We start from the raw sequence: 19,067 nt of genomic DNA, 5'->3' as shown, positions 1-19,067 counted from the left end.
GATTTTTGGTAAATTTATAGAAAATCCTAGTTTGTGTTGAGTTTCTATAACGTATTGCGTGTGAAGAAGACACTGTTGAGTGCTGGTTTTTATTAACCAGTCGTCTAAGTATGGGAATACGTGCATGTGCTGTCTCCTTATGTGAGCGGCTACTACTGCAAGGCATTTTGTGAACACCCTTGGGGCTGTTGTTATCCCAAACGGTAACACTTTGAATTGATAGTGCACGCCGTGTATTACAAACCTGAAGTATTTTCTGTGAGAAGGATGTATGGGTATGTGAAAGTATGCATCCTTGAGATCTAACGTTGACATGCAGTCCTCTTTTTTTTAGTAAGGAAACCACGTCTTGAAGTGTTACCATGTGGAAGTGATCAGACTTGATGAAGAGATTCAGCGTTCTGAGGTCTAATATGGGTCTTAACGTTTTGTCTTTCTTTGGAATTAGGAAATATAGTGAGTAGACACCTGTTCCTTTCTGATGGTTGGGTACTAACTCTATTGCTTGTTTTTGTAACAATGCTTGGACCTCTAGTTGTAATAGGTCTAAGTGTTGTTTGGACATATTGTGTGCCCTGGGGGGCACATCTGGCGGGAAATTTATGAATTCTATGCAATAACCATGTTGGATAATGGCTAGGACCCATGCGTCCGTAGTTATGTGTGTCCAGTTTTGGTAGTATGCAGTAAGTCTCCCCCTCACTGGTGTTAAGTGTTGGGGTTTTGTGACACTGAAGTCACCGTTTGGTTTGACTTGTCTTAGGTGTTTGGAATTTTCCCCTTGCTCTTGGGAATTGTCCACCCCTATAGGAGCCTCGAAACCCTCCTCTCTGGTATTGTCCCTGATAGGTGGGTCTCGTTTGCGAGGTGGAAGACTCTGGTGTTTGCATATGAAGCCCCCCTCTAAATTGTGGCTTTCTAAATGTGCCTCTGCTCTGTGGGGAGTAGAGCGCGCCCATGGCTTTGGCCGTGTCCTTCTTTAATTTTTCAATTGCTGTGTCCACTTCCGGCCCAAACAATTGTTCTTGGTTAAAAGGCATGTTTAACACAGCTCGTTGGATTTCTGGCTTGAATCCTGAGCTTCGTAACCATGCATGCCTGCGAATGGTTACCGCAGTATTGACTGTTTGTGCTGCTGTGTCTGCCGAGTCTAATGCAGACCTTATTTGGTTGTTGGATATTGCTTGTCCTTCTTCCACAACCTGTTGGGCATGTTTCTGGTGTTCTTTGGGCAAGTGCTGTATAATATGTTGCATCTCGTCCCAGTGTGCCCTGTCGTAGCGAGCCAATAGGGCTTGTGAGTTTGCGATCCGCCATTGATTGGCTGCCTGTGCTGCCACTCGTTTGCCAGCTGCATCAAACTTCCTACTCTCTTTGTCAGGCGGTGCAGTGTCTCCCGACGATTGAGAGTTTGCCCTCTTTCTTGCTGCTCCTACAACCACCGAGTCTGGTGTAAGTTGTTGTGTTATAAACACAGGGTCCGTTGGAGGAGGCTTGTATTTTTTCTCCACCCTAGGTGTGATAGCCCTTCCTTTAACTGGCTCCTAGAATACCTGTTTTGTGTGCTTGAGCATGCCCAGGAGCATTGGCAGACTCTGGTAGGAAGTGTGGGTGGATGCCAAGGTGTTGAACAGGAAATCATCCTCTATTGGCTCTGAATGCATTGCTACATTGTGGAACGTAGCTGCCCTGGATAGTACCTGCGTATTTGCAGAACTGTCTTCTGGAGGTGACGGCCTTGTTGGGTAACAATCTGGGCTGTTGTCTGATACTGGAGCATCATATAAGTCCCATGCATCCGGATCATCCTGTGTCATCCATGTATGCGTAGGTGACTCCATTGGAGGTGTTGTTACCGGGGACAGCTGTGGTGAAAACCTCGGTGGTGGGGTTTTATCTCTGGCCACTTTCGCCTTTGCCTGCATTTCTGACTCTTGAAATGCCAGCTTTCTTTTGGTTTTGATTAGAGGAAGAGTTTGTATTTTTCCAGTCTTTCTGGATATGCAACCTCCTTTGCGTATGGTCTGGTTCCCCCATACTTATTTCCTGCTCAAGTCTGTGTTTTTTTAATGCATTTGGCTGGAAAGTCCTTGCTCTTCTGTGTAGGAGCTTCTTTTCGGCACCAATGCTTCTGAGAAAGTCTTTTTCGGTTCCGACATTACTTTTCTCACCTTGGGTGAGTCGAACTCTCGGTGCCGAGATCGTTCGAGTCTGAATCTCGACCGGAGTCGGATGTCTTCGGCAATTCTTTGGCCTTTTTCGGTGCCGATGTTTGGTCACCTTCTTTTCAATGAGTTAAGCCATGGCCTGCTGGCGGTGGCATCCCCTTGGCCTTTACGATCTTTGTGCGAGTTTTGGACGGGGCAGTTTTACTCACTGTTTTCTGCACCGTCGTGGGTCGTTCACTTTCGGATTCGTCGGAGTCCGTCCCCTGGATGGAAATTCTTTCCTCCTCTTCGACGTCGAGTTGTTCTCTCGGTGTCGAAGCCATTTGAAGTCTTCGATCACGTAGGGTCTTTTTTGATCGAAAACACCCGACAGACCTCACAAGTATCCTCCCTGTGTTCTGGTGATAAACACAGATTACAGACCAAGTGTTGGTCTGTATAGGGATACTTCGAGTGGCACTTCGGACAGAAGCGGAAGGGGGTCCGGTCCATTAGTTTCGTCGATGGATGCGGTCGGATTGACCAGGCCCCGCTGAAGAGCGGAAGCCCCGAAGGGCCGCCGGAGCACTTCTACTATTGGTGTCGATACGCTAACATTAAACCGGTACCGAGCGCGAACAATACAGTCGAATTTTCGATATTTAGCTAACTTTCCTGATTCGAAATACGGAGCAAAGAGGAACACGTCCGAACCCGATAGCGGAAAGAAAACAATCTAAGATGGAGTCGACGCCCATGCGCAATGGAGCTGAAAGGGAGGAGTCCCTCGGTCTCGTGACTCGAAAAGACTTCTTCGAAGAAAAACAACTTGTAACTCTCCGAGCCCAACACTAGATGGCAGGATAATGCACAGCATGTGTATCTGCAGCTACACATGCCACTGAATATATATATATATATATATATATATATATATATATATATATATATATATATATATATATATATATATATATAAATATATATAAAATCTCCGCCCTGAATAGCCAGGATCTTCGAGTTTTGTATTAACTCTTTAGAAAAAGTAACAATTTTCAAGGGCCTACAGTATGGTAACATTTTCAGAAAACACTTTAATTGCCAAGATCAAATAAAAAAAAAAAGGGAAAAAAAAAAAAAAAATTGTTCACATTGTAACTTTCTCACCCAATGTAGTGTCATTGCAGACACATTTTAGGAAGTGGAAAAAAAAAAATGTGGGAACAGTCTTCTCATTCTCCTGCTGTGCAAGGCTGGGGCCAGAGCAGTGAGCAGGTAAAGAAACTCGTTGGAGTCTTTCCCATTCTGCAACCATCCCAAAATAGAACAACCCCACATAATGTAATACAGGAAGCATAAATTGGAAACTGAAAAAAAAAAACTGAAAATTATGAGGATTCCACCTAGTACCTACCTAATAGACGACTTTGCATTTTGTGGTGGAAGGGATTCACTCCCAAAAATTTGTGAATGGAATTTTGTGACCAAAGAACTTAATTCCAAATCTGCAAAATACTATGCCCTGCACAGAAGAGACAAAAATACTTTCTTGCATTTGTGCGTTTCATTTGTTTAATCACATACGGAAGACTTTTAGTACAGAATTGCTATCTGTTCCATTAGGTGATTGTTGAATTTACATGATTAATACATGTTTCACAAAGTTCAAACTTGTACGATTTTTGCTGTACTGAAAACATGTCTCTTTATAGAACACTAGTTTAAAACTGCAAGAAGTGTTCAGTGTGGACATTGTTTGCTCTTTTGTATGCCTGAAATGGAAACAAGGTGAAAAATAATGTGGCATAGTTTTGTAGGCGAGGAAAGGGACGTTTCGAGCCCTACGAAGTAAACCCCTTAAAGGAAGCGATGACTAAAGTGACTCCAGCAAGTCCTTCCTCCCCAATATAAATAGAATTAAAGACAGAAACATTCATTTGTTTTTTTATTTATATCAACTACTACCGTTTCCTCTGCCCAGTCAAGGGATCGTGTATGTCTGAGGCCCAAACCTTTGCAACAGATGTCCTTCATTCCAACATACTTAATCTTTAGTCTCAGTCATAGGATATTTTACTTTCATAAATTGATAAGCCCACTTTATACTTGCTGGAATTTGTGTAAAGCTTTGGATCGGCGCTTGGAAATTTACAGAATTTACAGACATTTAATAGAAATGTACGAGTATTTTCTTTTTAAACACAAGTATTTCAGCTCAATAAGTCATTAATGTTTTTGTCACACCCAGTTTCCCCTTCAATGTCACACAGTACAGTTTAAATATAATCAATTTTAAAATTCATGTAGTCGTATTGTGTGCATTTTTTTTTTTTATCATTGCCAGCTACTGGACATAATTTCCAGATATGTAAAATTTGGTTGAATTGGTCTCTAGGGAAAGGTTATGCAAGAACAAATTTCACATAGCAGGTGTGCTGACATTGAAAGCAGCTGATGTTCAGCTTTAAATGTAGTCTACATAATTAAAATCTGTATGATACTTTAGATGTTAAAATAAACATCTACTATAATAATAGACAGTCTTTATTACACACAATGGTACAAGGAAATGCTAAACAATCTAAATGTCCAAAAAAAAGCGCAGGGAAGATAAGGCCAATATTGTTTAAAATCTTCTATGTCCGAAAAGTTTTCTTTTTACGATTCTTCTTTCCTGCTGCAAGAGCTGCTTTTTCTGTCATTATCTCCTGGTATTTCTTTTTGTTGTATCTAGGCAAACAAAAACGTAGCATTATGATTGTGATCATGATAAATTCCATTACCTCTCTAAGTGGAAAAAAACAAGCATAGAAACCAAGCAATTGGCACTAGTCGGTAAGAAATGTGTTTTAACACATAAATAAATAAAAAGAGTCAATTAACTATGAAAAGCTATGAGTGATCCACAAGTGGAGATCTTCAACAAAAACACTTGTAGAAAATCAGCAAGTCTGGGGACAGACACACAGTGAAGGGTAAGTAGACTATTGAGATGCAAATCCCAAGACAGGCAGCTTATGGATTATTTTAGTGTGTATTAATGCACCAAAAGACAAAAGCTACATGGAAAACAACCATGCACAGGATCTTTGTGAATGCTTGTTATTTGTCGGAATTGGTTTGGACAATACAGCACAAGCATTAGTAGAACCATCACCAGTGTCAGTGATCTTAGAATGGTATTTTTCTAATACTTCAAAGATGACTGCCACTTTCTGAGCAGACTCAACATGGGGGCCATCTTGGAAGAATTAAAAATAACAAACCATCTTTTAGCGTTATCTGAAGTAATTCAAAAGTGCAAGGCACGTTGCATCTATACACTGTGTGGTGGCCTTCTTAGAACCTTAAGAGAATAATCTTCCCAGAGAAATGGCAAATATAGAGTATGAAAGAGCAGGCCAAGAAAAAGGAGTGCAAGGCGAGAGGACATGGGGGATAGAGCGAGAATGTGAGTGAGAAAGAAGCGCCTAAGAGGTACAGAGTCAGAGAGAACATGGTCTCCCATTGAGTGCTAAGTTGGAGCGCCACCCCCACAAAAAAAAAAAAAAAAAAAAAAAAAAAAAAAAAAACACACATAAAAAAGGCCTATAAAAATATTGTTACAACATCAGCAGTTGGAGGATGCTACAATTGAATCAAGGAAAGGGTAAAACCTAACATAGGAAATAGGATGGAAAGTGACTCCTGCAGTCGAAATGGTTTGTGGTTTGCTATAAGCACACAGAGTTTTTATCACTTCATAGTCATGTTTCTTGTGGGTCTTTTGGTTGTGGTTTCATTGCTCACTGGGACACATTGCACTGATGTTATCTTGATGTTCTATCAATGCTGCAAAGGCAAGACCATCTATGCCTGACCACACCCAGCACCGCTGGTTCTCTCCCCACCTACCGATAAACTGTTGTGCTCGTCCATGCTCTTTATGCCGGCAGCCGCTTGTCGCACTGCTGCCACAGCACACAACACAGAAGAAGCATTCACACATGCAGCTTCTGCAAGCTTTTCTGCAATCTTCCAAACCTTACTCCCACACCAACGCACACCACTCGCTCACACAAACCAGCCACCCGCTCATACAGATCACACACCACCCAAACAACAATTCACACTCGCAGGCATGCTCAACACCTTCTTGTTCACCAAACACACTAGGGAGGGATAGGACTGTTCTGCTTTACTTCAGACCAAGAGGGAACAAAGTGAAATGAATGAGAAGAATGCAACACTCTTAGTCTGAGTAATGAATTTAGCAAGGTACTTCCTAAGTTACACGAAGATTATAACATGAGCAACACACATACGCAACTCTTAAGATAATCACAGCAGTAGAATAATAATAATGATCAAAGAAAATGTAATACATCAACAATACATATATAGTGACTACGTATTCATGTATGCACACTGCAAAGTTAGAAGTAAGACTTCATCCCTTGTCTGCCAACTTCAGGTTGTGGAACTCTGACAACCGAAAGGCAAGAGATAACAGATAACCACCCTAATGGGATTATTCTCTGGGCAATGCGTCCATTCCCGGAGAGGAGTTCCGTCTTCTCCCAGCTGACAGGCTATCCCACCTTTTAAACTTCAAACAAACTTTAAAGGAAACTTTTACAAACCCCCCCCCTTTGAATAAGTTGTGAAATTCAAGCACTGGCTGTAGCAGGTCAGTGTTGAAAAAGCGCAATTGAGACTGGCCAGATATCACAGTGTATTTGCAAGACCGAGCTGTACCTTGCTCTACCATAAACATTCATAGCCTGTTACATCCTTATCTATATTTCTCCCCCCATGTTGTGTTCCCTTTACTAAAGAGAAAAAGTGAAAACACGTTAACAAGCTGTGCGCAACGAAATAACTGTGTCACCAATGTGACGGCACCACTGAAAGCAACTGGAGTGCAAATGAAGAGAAGGTCAAGACACCACTGATCGAGACATCTTCAAATTGCCTCAAAACGCTACCACCAGCAGATCCAAAAAAACAAGAATGCAGAACAAAGTCACTAACTGGATGTAAGCCAACAGTTTCAAGCTCAGCAGCAACAAAACAGAACTGGTGATCTTTGGCAAGAACTCCATACCATGGGACTCCACCTAATGGCCATCTGAACTTGGACCCACACACAGAAGCCATGTCAGGAACCTTGGAATAATTATAGACAGCAAACTGGACATGACCACACGAGTCAATACATGCATCTTCTACGCGGAGGAAGATCTTCAAATGGCTCCCAAGGAACTCTAGAAAAACGGTCACTCATGCTCTAGTCACTAGCAAATTGGACTATGGTAACACCGTATACGCCGGGATCACCGGGCTACCTACTAGAAGACTACAAACCATCCAGAAAAACAGCCAGACTCCTCTTCAATCTCCAACACAGAACTCACATCACAACACACCTCAAGGAACCATTCTGGCTCCCGATAAACAAATGTCAATTCAAATTCCTCACACACAAATAACCATGGCTCTACAGAACTCAGGTTCCATCTACCTGAACAGTAGCATCTCATTCCACCAACCACCCAGACACTTCCATCCCGCAGGACTCAATCACACAAATCCCACTCATACACAGAAACAGAACAGGATACTGGCATTCTCTTACATCATTCCTGAAGCGTGGAACAACCTCCCACTCCACAGAGCCTCCTTCTCATTTCTTTAATTGTGAAAGACGCTGAAGGCCTGGCTTTTCAGTGAACTAACCTCCCATAGGCAGGGCTAGGCACACATAGCTGCATAGTGCCAGGATACCCTTACAGGTAATAATGGACTTTACAAATACATGTAACATTACTGTTACAGATTCCTTTTTGTATAGTATGGTCTGGCCGGTGACTATATTCAACTGATTAACACTGACTGCATACAGTCATTCGGGCTGAATATTATAAGACTTGAAAGAGACCCACTCCACTGCTGTGCACTCAACCGGGCTGGAGAAACTGCAGAGATCCCAGGGTTGTGTCTAACCAGCAGTCTGAGTCACTCAGACCAATCCTGACACTGCTTTTGTGATAGGTTTAGCATGAAAGCAGCGCCAGGATTGCTGGTGTGCCAGTGAATGCTAGGCCACCACAAGAAGAGCAGCGACGAGCGAGGCGGCAGGAGTCGGTGGGAAAGGCAAGTGTTTTTTTTTTTTTTTTTTAAATGTTAGTTCCTCCGTCCCAATCGTCCCCCCCATTCGATTGACAATTGCTACCGCCGCCACTGCATTTACATATTTCATTCATTCCATGATGCACTTCTGTATAGTGTGATTTCCCTGCCTATTTTACTCCTTTGCTATTTTGAAATGTAACCAGAAATATACATCTTATTTGAAAGGCTGTTAATGACAAGTAGAGCAGGGAGGGGGCGCTGGCAGGACCTCCACCATAAGAAATATTATATTTTTACTCTCTTGCAAGCTTTACTTTGTCTATCCATCACCATATGTCATGTTTCTATCAACCTATCCTCCATTCCTACTCTGACTCAACCCAAATCCATTCTACTACTTCCATCTCCTAAATAACCCTGCCTAAGCTCTTCCCTCCTCTTCCACATCTAACTCACCCAAACCTCAGTTTAATACCATGATTTCCCAAACAACCCTACTAAATTCTCCCTCATTTATCTCACCTTTAACTCATCCAAAACCCCTCCTGCTACTATGATCTCCCTAACCCTTACCACAGACTCTTCCCTCCTCCATCCCTCCTTTACTCATCCCAAGCCTCAATCCTATTACTATAAACTCCCAATTAACACTTCTGGATTCTTCCCTCCTCCATCCCTCCATTACTCCCATTAAATCCAACTAACAAACTCATATCTGCGGCTCAAATTAACTCATAATAATACTAAAACTGTACTCATATTTCCCCATACTAATCCACCACTAATTCCTTTTGGGTTCCGGAGTAGAGTGCTACTCGCCAAAAAGCGCTTTGACGCCTCATCAGGGGTAGTAAGCGCTATATAAATACTATTACAATACAATACATGAAAAAAGGGCTAATTAGGGGACAGCAAAGAACACTGACAATGATGTCAAAAAATTGTACCCAATCAGTGTGCTCCAAGACCCTTGTAGTAAGCAATACAACTCTCCCACCAACAGCACATGCACTGTTGGCTGGCGAGACATAGAAAGGGTTTAATAGTAATTTTGCCTTGTAGAAAGTGCTGCTCTATAGGCACCACTACAGTAGTAATAATATTATTATTATTATTATTATTAATTTTAAAAAACTAGATATAGCATGGAGCACACTGTGGCAAGATCACAAAAAGCAATAATAAATCTATGCTAACTGACAAGACTACATTTCTAGATAGGTGGGTGGTGGTAAAGCATCACTCTATAGGCCTGAGTCACTATGGCATAAACTGCAAATTGTGAGGTGCAAGCTAATTCCTGTTTGACCACCAACTGCTCTCATGCAAGGCATCACCTGGGTAAAAGAAAGGATGTAAGCATAAGCCACACTGGAAAAGAGATTAAGAGGCCTCCATTCTTCCTGCAGGCTCGTGTTCCGCATGGCAAACGCACACAGTGCAATTTGGTGCTACTTCCAATGTTCTGGTATCAGCCCACCGCAAATTGACGTAGTAGTCTCTGCCATAGTCATTCTCCCAAGCATTGTTATTCCACGAGCGCTTGCTCGCCAGTCTGTCAGTGATTCACCTGTTGTGATGGCGACTTGGTGCTGTGGATTTATGGAGGATATCCCCAGCTAAAGGTTTTTGTTTTATGTCACTGTAAACATAAAGTGTTACCAACTATTCTAACTGAATGATCCACACTCAATCTAAAAGAATTCACAAAACTCAAAAAACAAAACAAAAAAAAGTGATGACTTCAACATTACATATACGTTTATCTACCTACGTAGGTGGTCACTATCTAGGATAAAATTTTAGTATCAGACAAGAAGAACCTTACTGAGAAGGGGGTGGGACACACATGGCCCTCCTAGCCTAATTGTTGACAACAGTCCCATGGCCACGATCACTAAAAAGTAAGATTAACAATGTCTGAACGTACTTTAATGTTTTTTCCCTTTCACAAACATTCCCAGTAGTATGCCTGGAAATCGGTTCCAGGCACAAGTTTCAAAAGGTAGTAATTAAAAGGGTATGTGGCATCTATTAAAAGCTCATACTTCCTTGGGCAAGCACACACTTTTTCTGCTTTCCTCTGCAGGAAACATATTACTCCCTTTTGAGAAAGCCCTTCCAAATTTGGTAGTGAGATGAACAAGTTACTTACCTTTGGAATTACTCTTTCTAGCAGGCATTCTATTTATCAGATTCTTCGACTTTCCAATATCCCAAGGCTCCAGACGGGACCTGGAAGATTTTTCAGTGCAGCCCCTGCATGCCATTAGATGATGTTATGGAACTGTGTGGACTTCGCCCCCCACCCTAGATGATCTGTATATGGAGTCCAACCAAGTTTGCTCATGTCAGTGTTCTTCATAGACTCCATACGTGCCTTTGGAAAAGGATTTCAAAAACACAATTTAATTGCAGTAGATGGAAAAGTGTCCATTCAACAGAAAGGGGAGGTGGGAGGGTGGTGGGGAATTGGCAGTTAGAGAGAATCTACTAGAAAAAGCATTACAAAAGGTAAGTTATCTTGTCCTTCTGATGGATACTTCTAACTGGCGATTCCACAGATATAGAACAGATACCAAACCAGTAACTCCCAAGGTGGTAGGAATGTGAAACTACTCAGAATAAAAAGTCCTGCAGGACTGAACTGCTGAAATGCGCTTCCCATCAGACCTGGATGTAAAGGCACTAGTGCTCTGTGAACGTGTGCACGGACTGTCCACCTAGCATCTCAACACATAACCAGAACTAGCACTCTGCATTCTAAAGCAGTGGTAGCAGTCTTGGCTCTAGTGGAGTGAGCCCTCAACACCTCAGAAATTCTTTATTCTGACTACTTTTCACCTCGAAAAGGACCTCTTCTACAGAGCCTTGCATTTCCTTTCCCCAGAAAACACATGGTCCCTGGTGCAAGCAACGAAAAAAATATGTAGTACTCTTTTAGGGTTTAAACAATTGAGTCTCTCCTCATCTTTCAATGGCTGAAAAGGGGGGAGGTGGGGGCAAAGACATTGTTCATTTGACTGACGTATCTACGTGAAAAACAGGCACAGAGGGTCTATAAAGGCCGTTCCAGTCCTCAGCACTAGTTTGTCCAGAAAGAATGCACTGTAGGGCAGCTGCACTGAAAGAGCTTCATGTGCGCTCTTGCAATGAGCTGAGGTGATCGCAATAAGAAAACTATCTTCAAGGTCAGGAGACGCAGGTGACACCTACGTATCGGCTCAAATAGGATACACAACAAAGTTAAGTACCAAATTAAAGTCCCACTTGGACATCATGAAATGCAGAGGCAGAAACATGTGTACCAATTCTTTAAGAAAATCCATCACAACATTTGAACAAGGACAGCTAATCTGGCAGTCGCAAAGAGGTTTACTGAACCAACAGGTAATCCTTCTCAGTCCCCACTGCAAGTCCTCGCAGGGCCATATAATAAAACAAACAGCAGAACATCAGACAGCCTGGCTTGCAGTGGGGCCAGATTACAGGTGCTATACCAAGCCACAAACACTTGTACCACAGACCTGCGTACACAAGACACCCGAGTCTGAGGATGACATCCACTACTGCTGCTGCCACTCAGTATCCACGCATGCCGGTGCACATTGCGCAGAACGAGGTAAATGTCTTTGCCTTGCATCTGGCACAGGATGAATGGCAGCCTGATCGGAAGTCAGATGTTCTTGCCCATAAGTTCAGCATGCCACACCCCACCCGCCCAATCCAGAGCCACTAGGATGACTGGCTGAGACGTTCATGACCTTCTTCAGAATTTGAAGCAAATGGGGCAGCACTGGGAAGGCACACGGGAGCTCTGTGCTCCACTCTAGGTTAAATGAGTCTCAGAGACAGCCTTCTTCAAAACGTCAATGTGTAAAAATGTTGACACTGCACTTTCTCAGCAGTGGCAAACAGATAGACCCAGCTTTCTCCCCAACCCCTGCGCCACCTCTGGGTACAGCTGCCATTTGTGATCTGCTGGGCATTGCTAGCTTAGACTGTCCAGCCTGATGTTTGGTTCAAATTGTTCTATTAACATTTTCAAGAGGTGCATAAAACAAATGTGGCAAAACAAACACCCCTGGGATTACTACAGTCTTCAAATTACACCAGACAAAGTCACAGAATACAGGACGACCCCCATCAATCCTCCGCCCTGTGGCTATCTGTGGTGGTGGTAACAGATTAGCTTAATGATACAGCTTCCACTTTCTAGTTATAGACCCATATGACCTACCTAAACCCCACTGATATATATATATATATATATATATATATATAGAGAGAGAGAGAGACACACACTCAGGTCCAGTCTGGCCCCATGTCAACCCAACAAAACCATATCAACACCCCTTGGGTGTTAACAATGCCCACATGACCCCCACCCCTCTTTTCCCATCACTGCTAAAATATCCTCCTAGGTAAGCTCATCTTAGATTGTGGCCCAGGGTGTGAGACAGCTCATCATTGTCCATCTGTACTTCCTGAATTAACTGGGGGAGGAAAGACTGGGATGGGTGGGATTTATCTGGGCTGTAGCACTTACGTGAGGACTTATGACCATGGTGCAAGAGGAAGACTTCTGTAGAAAGCTGAAGGGGAGAACCTAGCCCCATGTAAGGGGAAAGTGCCCAGCCCACAGGGCTGTTACAGGTCCAGATGAACAATGCAGGGATGTGGAATTCCTATTGCCCGACGCCCGGGACATCTTGTTTGAGGTCAAGGGCAACAGGTTTTCATGTTTATTTTGTCCTTGGGACAAGTAGGACCAACCCTCTGCAGCACAAACTCTTTGGCTGCCAGTTTAGAGAGAAGGAAACGGTCTACAGTTGAGGTAATGATTGCCCATATATTAAGGCTATTCGAGCTTGCATTTATGGTTAATTAATGGAAAGTCTTCATTATTAGTCTTCATAATAAAAATAATTTAACAATAGGAGGATAAGTATAATGCTCCCAGAATGCTGTCTGATTAGATGCAATTGCTTGCAGAAACTTGCAAGCCAGAGTGATAATACTATGCTTTCAAAATAAAATGTTCCGAAAAAGATTCAAGTAGAAAAAAAACGTTTCGCTACTATGAAACTTTAGGTGCTATTTCTTGAAGTCAATTGCTAAAATGTATTGAAGCATGCTAGTATTTCTAAAAATATATTCCTAATGGAAAATCAGTGTAGTCATTTTCAACAAACTTATGGGAAGCGTGAAAATAAACAAGCACTGGCAAAACCAACCGATCCAACATTTTGTGTGTGATTCTTTTGGTTTTGTCAGTGCGTGTCTTGTTTTGACATGATTTTTGTAACACTATTGTTGTGGAAGCTGACAGGCACTCACCATTTTAACAAAACACTAGCAAAAAGAAAAAAAAAGTTACTGGTCTCAAAAAGCACACTTTCCTAGCATTTGTTACAAAGGCAATGCAGCTCACCTCCAGGGGCCTCCCTCAGCACAACACCTGCCCTGAGTGAGTCTGGAAGGGGCATGCATGTTCTTTGCACGGGAGCCCCCTCCAGTTTTGTTATGCCACTGATTGCCACAGTAGTTCTTCGTTCTGAACAAAACTACTTTGTGTGCCAATATGCTCCTTGTGGAAGAGCAGAATGCGATCACTTACATTAAAGCCAACCGATCGAGAAATAGAAGTTTAATAAAAAACGAAATTTCCTTGTTAACATCATACCTAATTAGGGACCCAATTCTTAAAGAAAGTCACAAAAGTGCACCCATGGTATATATCGTTGAATTAGCGGCCTTCATGTATACACAAGCACTTACAGAAGTAGACCAGGAAATCGTACTTCTAGGAAATATTTGTGAACAGTATTTTAGCACAAGCAAATATGCACTTGTAGATTTGCTCATGTGAAAATATATTGAGCGTTTACAAGTTCACTTTCCCTCCAACCACTTTTTTCCCCAACACTGGAAGAACTTTTACCATTGTCAGGAGTAAATTTCCAACCTTTCTCATTATGGGAAAAGATTAAAGAAGAGCTTGTGGAAATCCTTAAAACATGCAAGTTAGTAGGTTTGCAGACTTAAAGGCATTCCAGCCCTGGAACTATGCTTACTGCTTCCTCCAACCCCAGTATGTAGATCTGTGGAAAGGTGGCAAAATAAAAAAATTGCTATAGTAGGAGCTGAAATTGCAAGTATTTAAGCCCTACTATAGTAGTAGCCCTGGCATAATCGGAGAGGCTATTATCAGAAATCTTACATAATTACATTGCTGACAAACTTTGTCGCCGCACTACTTGGCACCAAAAGGACAAGTAGATTTAAGAAACAACCTGTCCCATGGACAAGTAGATATTTTAATAAATTCCACACCGCTGACAAATGTCAGCATATTGTGGAGAGAATTTGCCCACACCATCACTGCGGTCACTAAAAACTGGTTAGTTCTGGTCAAAAGCATTATCGCAGTCCGAGTCTATTGGGGCCAGGCATGTTGGAACTGTGCCAGAACACAGCTTACTTCGAGAAAGATTTGAGTTAAAGTGGGAGAGAAAATGGGATTGCAGTCCCATTTGGCTGCATTGGTGCTGGTGCGGACGTGACAGAAACCAGAATGGATCAATGTGAATGGTGTGGAGTCTGCTCTGAAGTCAGATCTCAACCCAAAGTAGTTTCACAAAGCACAGTCGTTAGTGAGGAAGGACCCACCAGAGATACACTGTCTGGAGGACCCATAGCACCCAAGGCATGCCAGAGGGAACAGTCAGTGTGCAGAACATGTGGAGCATAGCCTCCTTATAGAAATCAATCTGTTGTGGCGTTGCCAACAGACCCAGGCATTTGCGATGTGTTGGGATCATCTATGAAATCATCTCCTTGATAATGGTGGGGAGCGAGACCAGTCGGCACCTTGGCATCCTTGCAACTTCTCAGACTGAGCGGAGAGTCTGGCACAAGGCCTGCTTGGACTCTTGCACATCATTTTTAAATCCGACTTATCCAAAGATTTGGGTAGAGACAAAGACCAGTCGCAGGACCAGCCCCGAGAGGGGAATCAAGTTTATCCTTGCCTTTGAATGAAATTGGACCGTAAGCAACTTCCTGCAGTACCTTCTCTACAAGGTTCAGTTTTAGGAGGGGAAAGGTAGGTTCCCTTCCACAACGAAAATACATTTTGAAGGGAAAAAAGCTCAACTGATGAGAAAAAATTGGGAGCAATCTCCGGATCCGCATATGAAACTGGAGAAAGAAAGGTACTGACTACAACGTGATGGGGTGGTACTTATATGCAGCTCCGGACTTCACTTCCAAGGTGATGCAGAATCAAACCCAGAGCTGCACAATGCCATCTACTAGTGAGCAGAGGGTATGCTCAAAAATCTTCTGAACACAGTCTGCCATCTAAGATCTCTGCAAGTGAGGAATCTGCAGTTAGAAGTGTCCATCACAAGTACTACAGCACTTAGTTGAAGTCAACCTCTTACCATTTCCAGTAGGAAAGAGTTGAACTGGAGCTTGGTAATGTCCACCAACAAAGATTTGTGGGTGCTCTCAAACTTCTAAGGCAAACTACGCCTTACACAATATCCCCTTCCCACCCTTTATGCTGGATTTATTTCTGTGGATTTAGCTGCAGACGTGAGAGAAGAATCTGCACAAGTAAGTTAATATACATGGCTACTAGGGATCTTTTGAATTTCTGGTAGGTAATGGAGGTATTTTTTGGACTTAAAACGTATATTTACAGCAACAAAAGTACTTTGGTAAAAAGAGCCCATAGTGGTTAGCCTCTTGCTTTGAATCCTTTCTCAAGGTCTTAGTTTAACAGATCAGACAGTGTGGATGTCAGACATGCTTCAGTTTTTACTTCAGATATATTGGTTGCAGGATTGCCAGGATCCAATCCATCTCCATCTCAGCTGACACTGACAATGTTGTGAAGTGAGAATAAATGCAGCCTAGAAGAATGATAGTTCAGGATCAGTGTTCATGTTCATAATGTTGTTGCAGATATTGAACTAACCGCGTCCATGGCCCTTTTTATCAGAGGAAGATGAGGGATGAACAAAAATTCTTGAAGGTAATGGAGAGATTCATATGAGTTAAGAGTAACATCTCAAGAGGAATTGAAAATTACCCTGAAGGTACAAATACCTGGCCAAAATAAGATGCTGGGTACAACCAGGGCAACATGATGCATAGGTTGATGTTAATGTCTTATTAGATGACTGAAAGATATTGGCAGCCCCAAAATAGCACTGTTGCACTCTCTTATACTTCTCTTTTGCTCTCTGTTTTTGCTAATGCACACAACATTTTCATAAGGATGTGCTATAACAAACAGGAAATTACACCTTGTTTATGTTTCAATTTTCTTGTAATGAGAGATGTGTGGATTGTTTCAGAGTACAACAATCGGCAACATCAGGCCCATGCAATACGTTAATAATAGCAATGAGCTGAAATTCCTGAGAATTTGATTAACAGTTTGGTAAAGAGAGTTCCTAGCCTGTTTAAGAACAGGTTCAAGAACAGGGGTTTGGTCCAGCATTACTGTAATAACCTCACGGATTTTACAGCGGTCATCCAGAACCACAGGAAGAAGTGGATGAGGGCCTAAACAGTGCACCTGCGCGAGCAGCCTTCAGAGAAGCAATACTAAAACAGTGGATGCAAAGAAACCACCACAGGTGACCAGCTACATCCAGCACCAAAAAATGATGCTCCACAGAAGTACACGTTACGTCTTTTACTTGGCTGGATTTCCTAAAATTATAGACAGGAATCCACCTAATGAAAACTTCCTATACAAGACATGCATGCCATGTGAGGTCAACTCAAGCAAGATTTGTTTTGCTTGAAGCTAGTCTTAAATGCCACAGTCATAAAGATGAGATTAGCATTGAAACAATAAGAGGAGAAAATTAAACCCTGCAATAAAATGTCAAGAGAACAAGGAAACCTGAAATACATGTAAAAAAAGACCCGTTAAAATAGAACGAGTAAAAACACTTTCACCTTTCAGGTGGAATTCAAAGAGATTCTCACAGGGAGGCCACTATGGGGGCAGTGGAGGTACTGTGTACCGAAAACGGCTATTAAGACCATAGCAGGACAGAGTTTGAGAAGTCTGCAGCGTATGCTGCCTGCCATGAGAAGGTCTGCACTACGAACATGTGCACAAAATGGTCTGTCTTCCTCAGCTCATCTGCAGCCATGTGTGCTAGCACCTGGCACAGATTAGCATAGTCTAAAAAAAACAAAGGAAAGTTAACATATGCAGGAAGACAAGTTTGGTTGCTAACCTAGTTGTTGGACCTTCAGGTGGTTTTCTCACTGTGCCATCTCGTTCAGGAACCCGCCGTATGTAAATCAGGCTTGGCCCTCCTCCTCCTACAGGAACTGTCCAGCCCGAACGGTCAGGCCAGGCTCCCTCTAAATAGGTACACAAACACTAACAGAACACTCCTGACCTGCCTGGGCCCTGTCAATAGGGTGAAACTTAAACCCATGGCACAGTGAGTACTTGTCTGGGCACACCCAACGCAAAGGTGCACTCATTAAAGAGTTTAGTAAGCTGGTGTTGCTGGTCATGCATGCTACCTGCAGTATCAGGCTGGAATGCTGAACTCAATTAAACAAAGATAGTAGACCAAATACTGAATTTAACACTACATTATTCAACAACACTGAAAAGCCTAATCCAGGGCTTCAGATTGTTGACTCACAATTTAAACAGACAGGTCTACAGCTTCATAAATAATTCACACTACTCAGTTGCCAGAAACTAGAAAAGGGTGGGCACCCATTGTAAGAAACACCATAGGAAGCCTCATCTCTATCATATTAAATGGCCTCGATATTAAATCCTAGTCAAGCTTCCAATTCAAATTAACAAAAAAACACTGTATCCACTTCCAACAAGGTAGATTCCAAACCAGAATCTATACCAATAACCGAGCTTTACAATCTAAACACAGAGGACATTCAGATAACATACACCACAGAAAGTCCCTAAAACCAATCAAATAAAATTGTATAGTTATGCCCCCAGGTTCACACTTAGCACCTGTAAGTATACAGCACGATATAGAACCTAGATAGGTTTTAGTCTTACACTTGGAATTCACAGGTAAATCTTATATGGTTTAATTTTCACCATCATGTGTCACTTATGAAAGATCAGGTTTGGAAATATTTTGTTGCAAAAACACTTTTGTCACTCAGTCAAGACAGGGTTTCTATGCCTCTGGCCCATGGATTCCTTCCCAGGCACAAAAGATAAAAACATATTTTGTATTTTTGGTTACCAATCCAAAGTTGTTTTCATGCACGAGGTGCACATCAAGGTTTTACTTTGAGAATCTGCTGAACCATGCTTATGCTAATTTAGCACCTACAGGATTCATTACCATCACATGAATACCACCAAATGACATGAAGACAGCAGATGAAATTAAGTCAATTAGTTTTATGTATAAGTATGTTGTTATGAACTAAGAAAGAGTAAACTGATTTCAACACAATCTTCAATCTCTCTCTTTCTCTGGTGAAAAGTGAAACGTTAAACTGCTCAGTGTCTCCTTTTAGAAGTAGAAAAGACAGTTTAAGATATTATTAAGAAAAATGTAGAGTAGGCACTTTGCCATTAGCTATATTTACTTCAATATGGTCATCGATATACCAGACCAAATGAAGCCCATTCTTCCATTAAATGGAGGAGGCCGAGATCTGCATTCGAAACTTTGGTTTAAATGGTTGATGCCCTTGATAAAGAATATGGATATTCCAATTACTTAACAGCATGGCGCAATTTAAAATAAGACAGATTGGTAGTTTTGC

General features: G+C 42.1%; 1 protein-coding gene across 1 annotated transcript in view; it reads right to left on the bottom strand.

The window, feature by feature from the left end:
- Positions 1 to 3,692: 3,692 nt before the first annotated feature.
- DNTTIP2 (deoxynucleotidyltransferase terminal interacting protein 2) overlaps positions 3,693 to 19,067 on the bottom strand; it is a 59,046-nt gene continuing 43,671 nt past the window's right edge. The window contains exon 7 of the mRNA XM_069240972.1: positions 3,693 to 4,877. Within this exon, the coding sequence (XP_069097073.1) occupies positions 4,784 to 4,877 (94 nt within the window). The 3' untranslated portion in view covers positions 3,693 to 4,783. The remainder of the gene's footprint in view (positions 4,878 to 19,067) is intronic.

This window comes from Pleurodeles waltl, chromosome 6 (genome assembly GCF_031143425.1).
Source record: "Pleurodeles waltl isolate 20211129_DDA chromosome 6, aPleWal1.hap1.20221129, whole genome shotgun sequence".
NCBI classification, from domain to species: domain Eukaryota; kingdom Metazoa; phylum Chordata; class Amphibia; order Caudata; family Salamandridae; genus Pleurodeles; species Pleurodeles waltl.
Note: the sequence above shows the minus strand (reverse complement) of the source record. Positions and strands in the feature narration are given on the sequence as shown.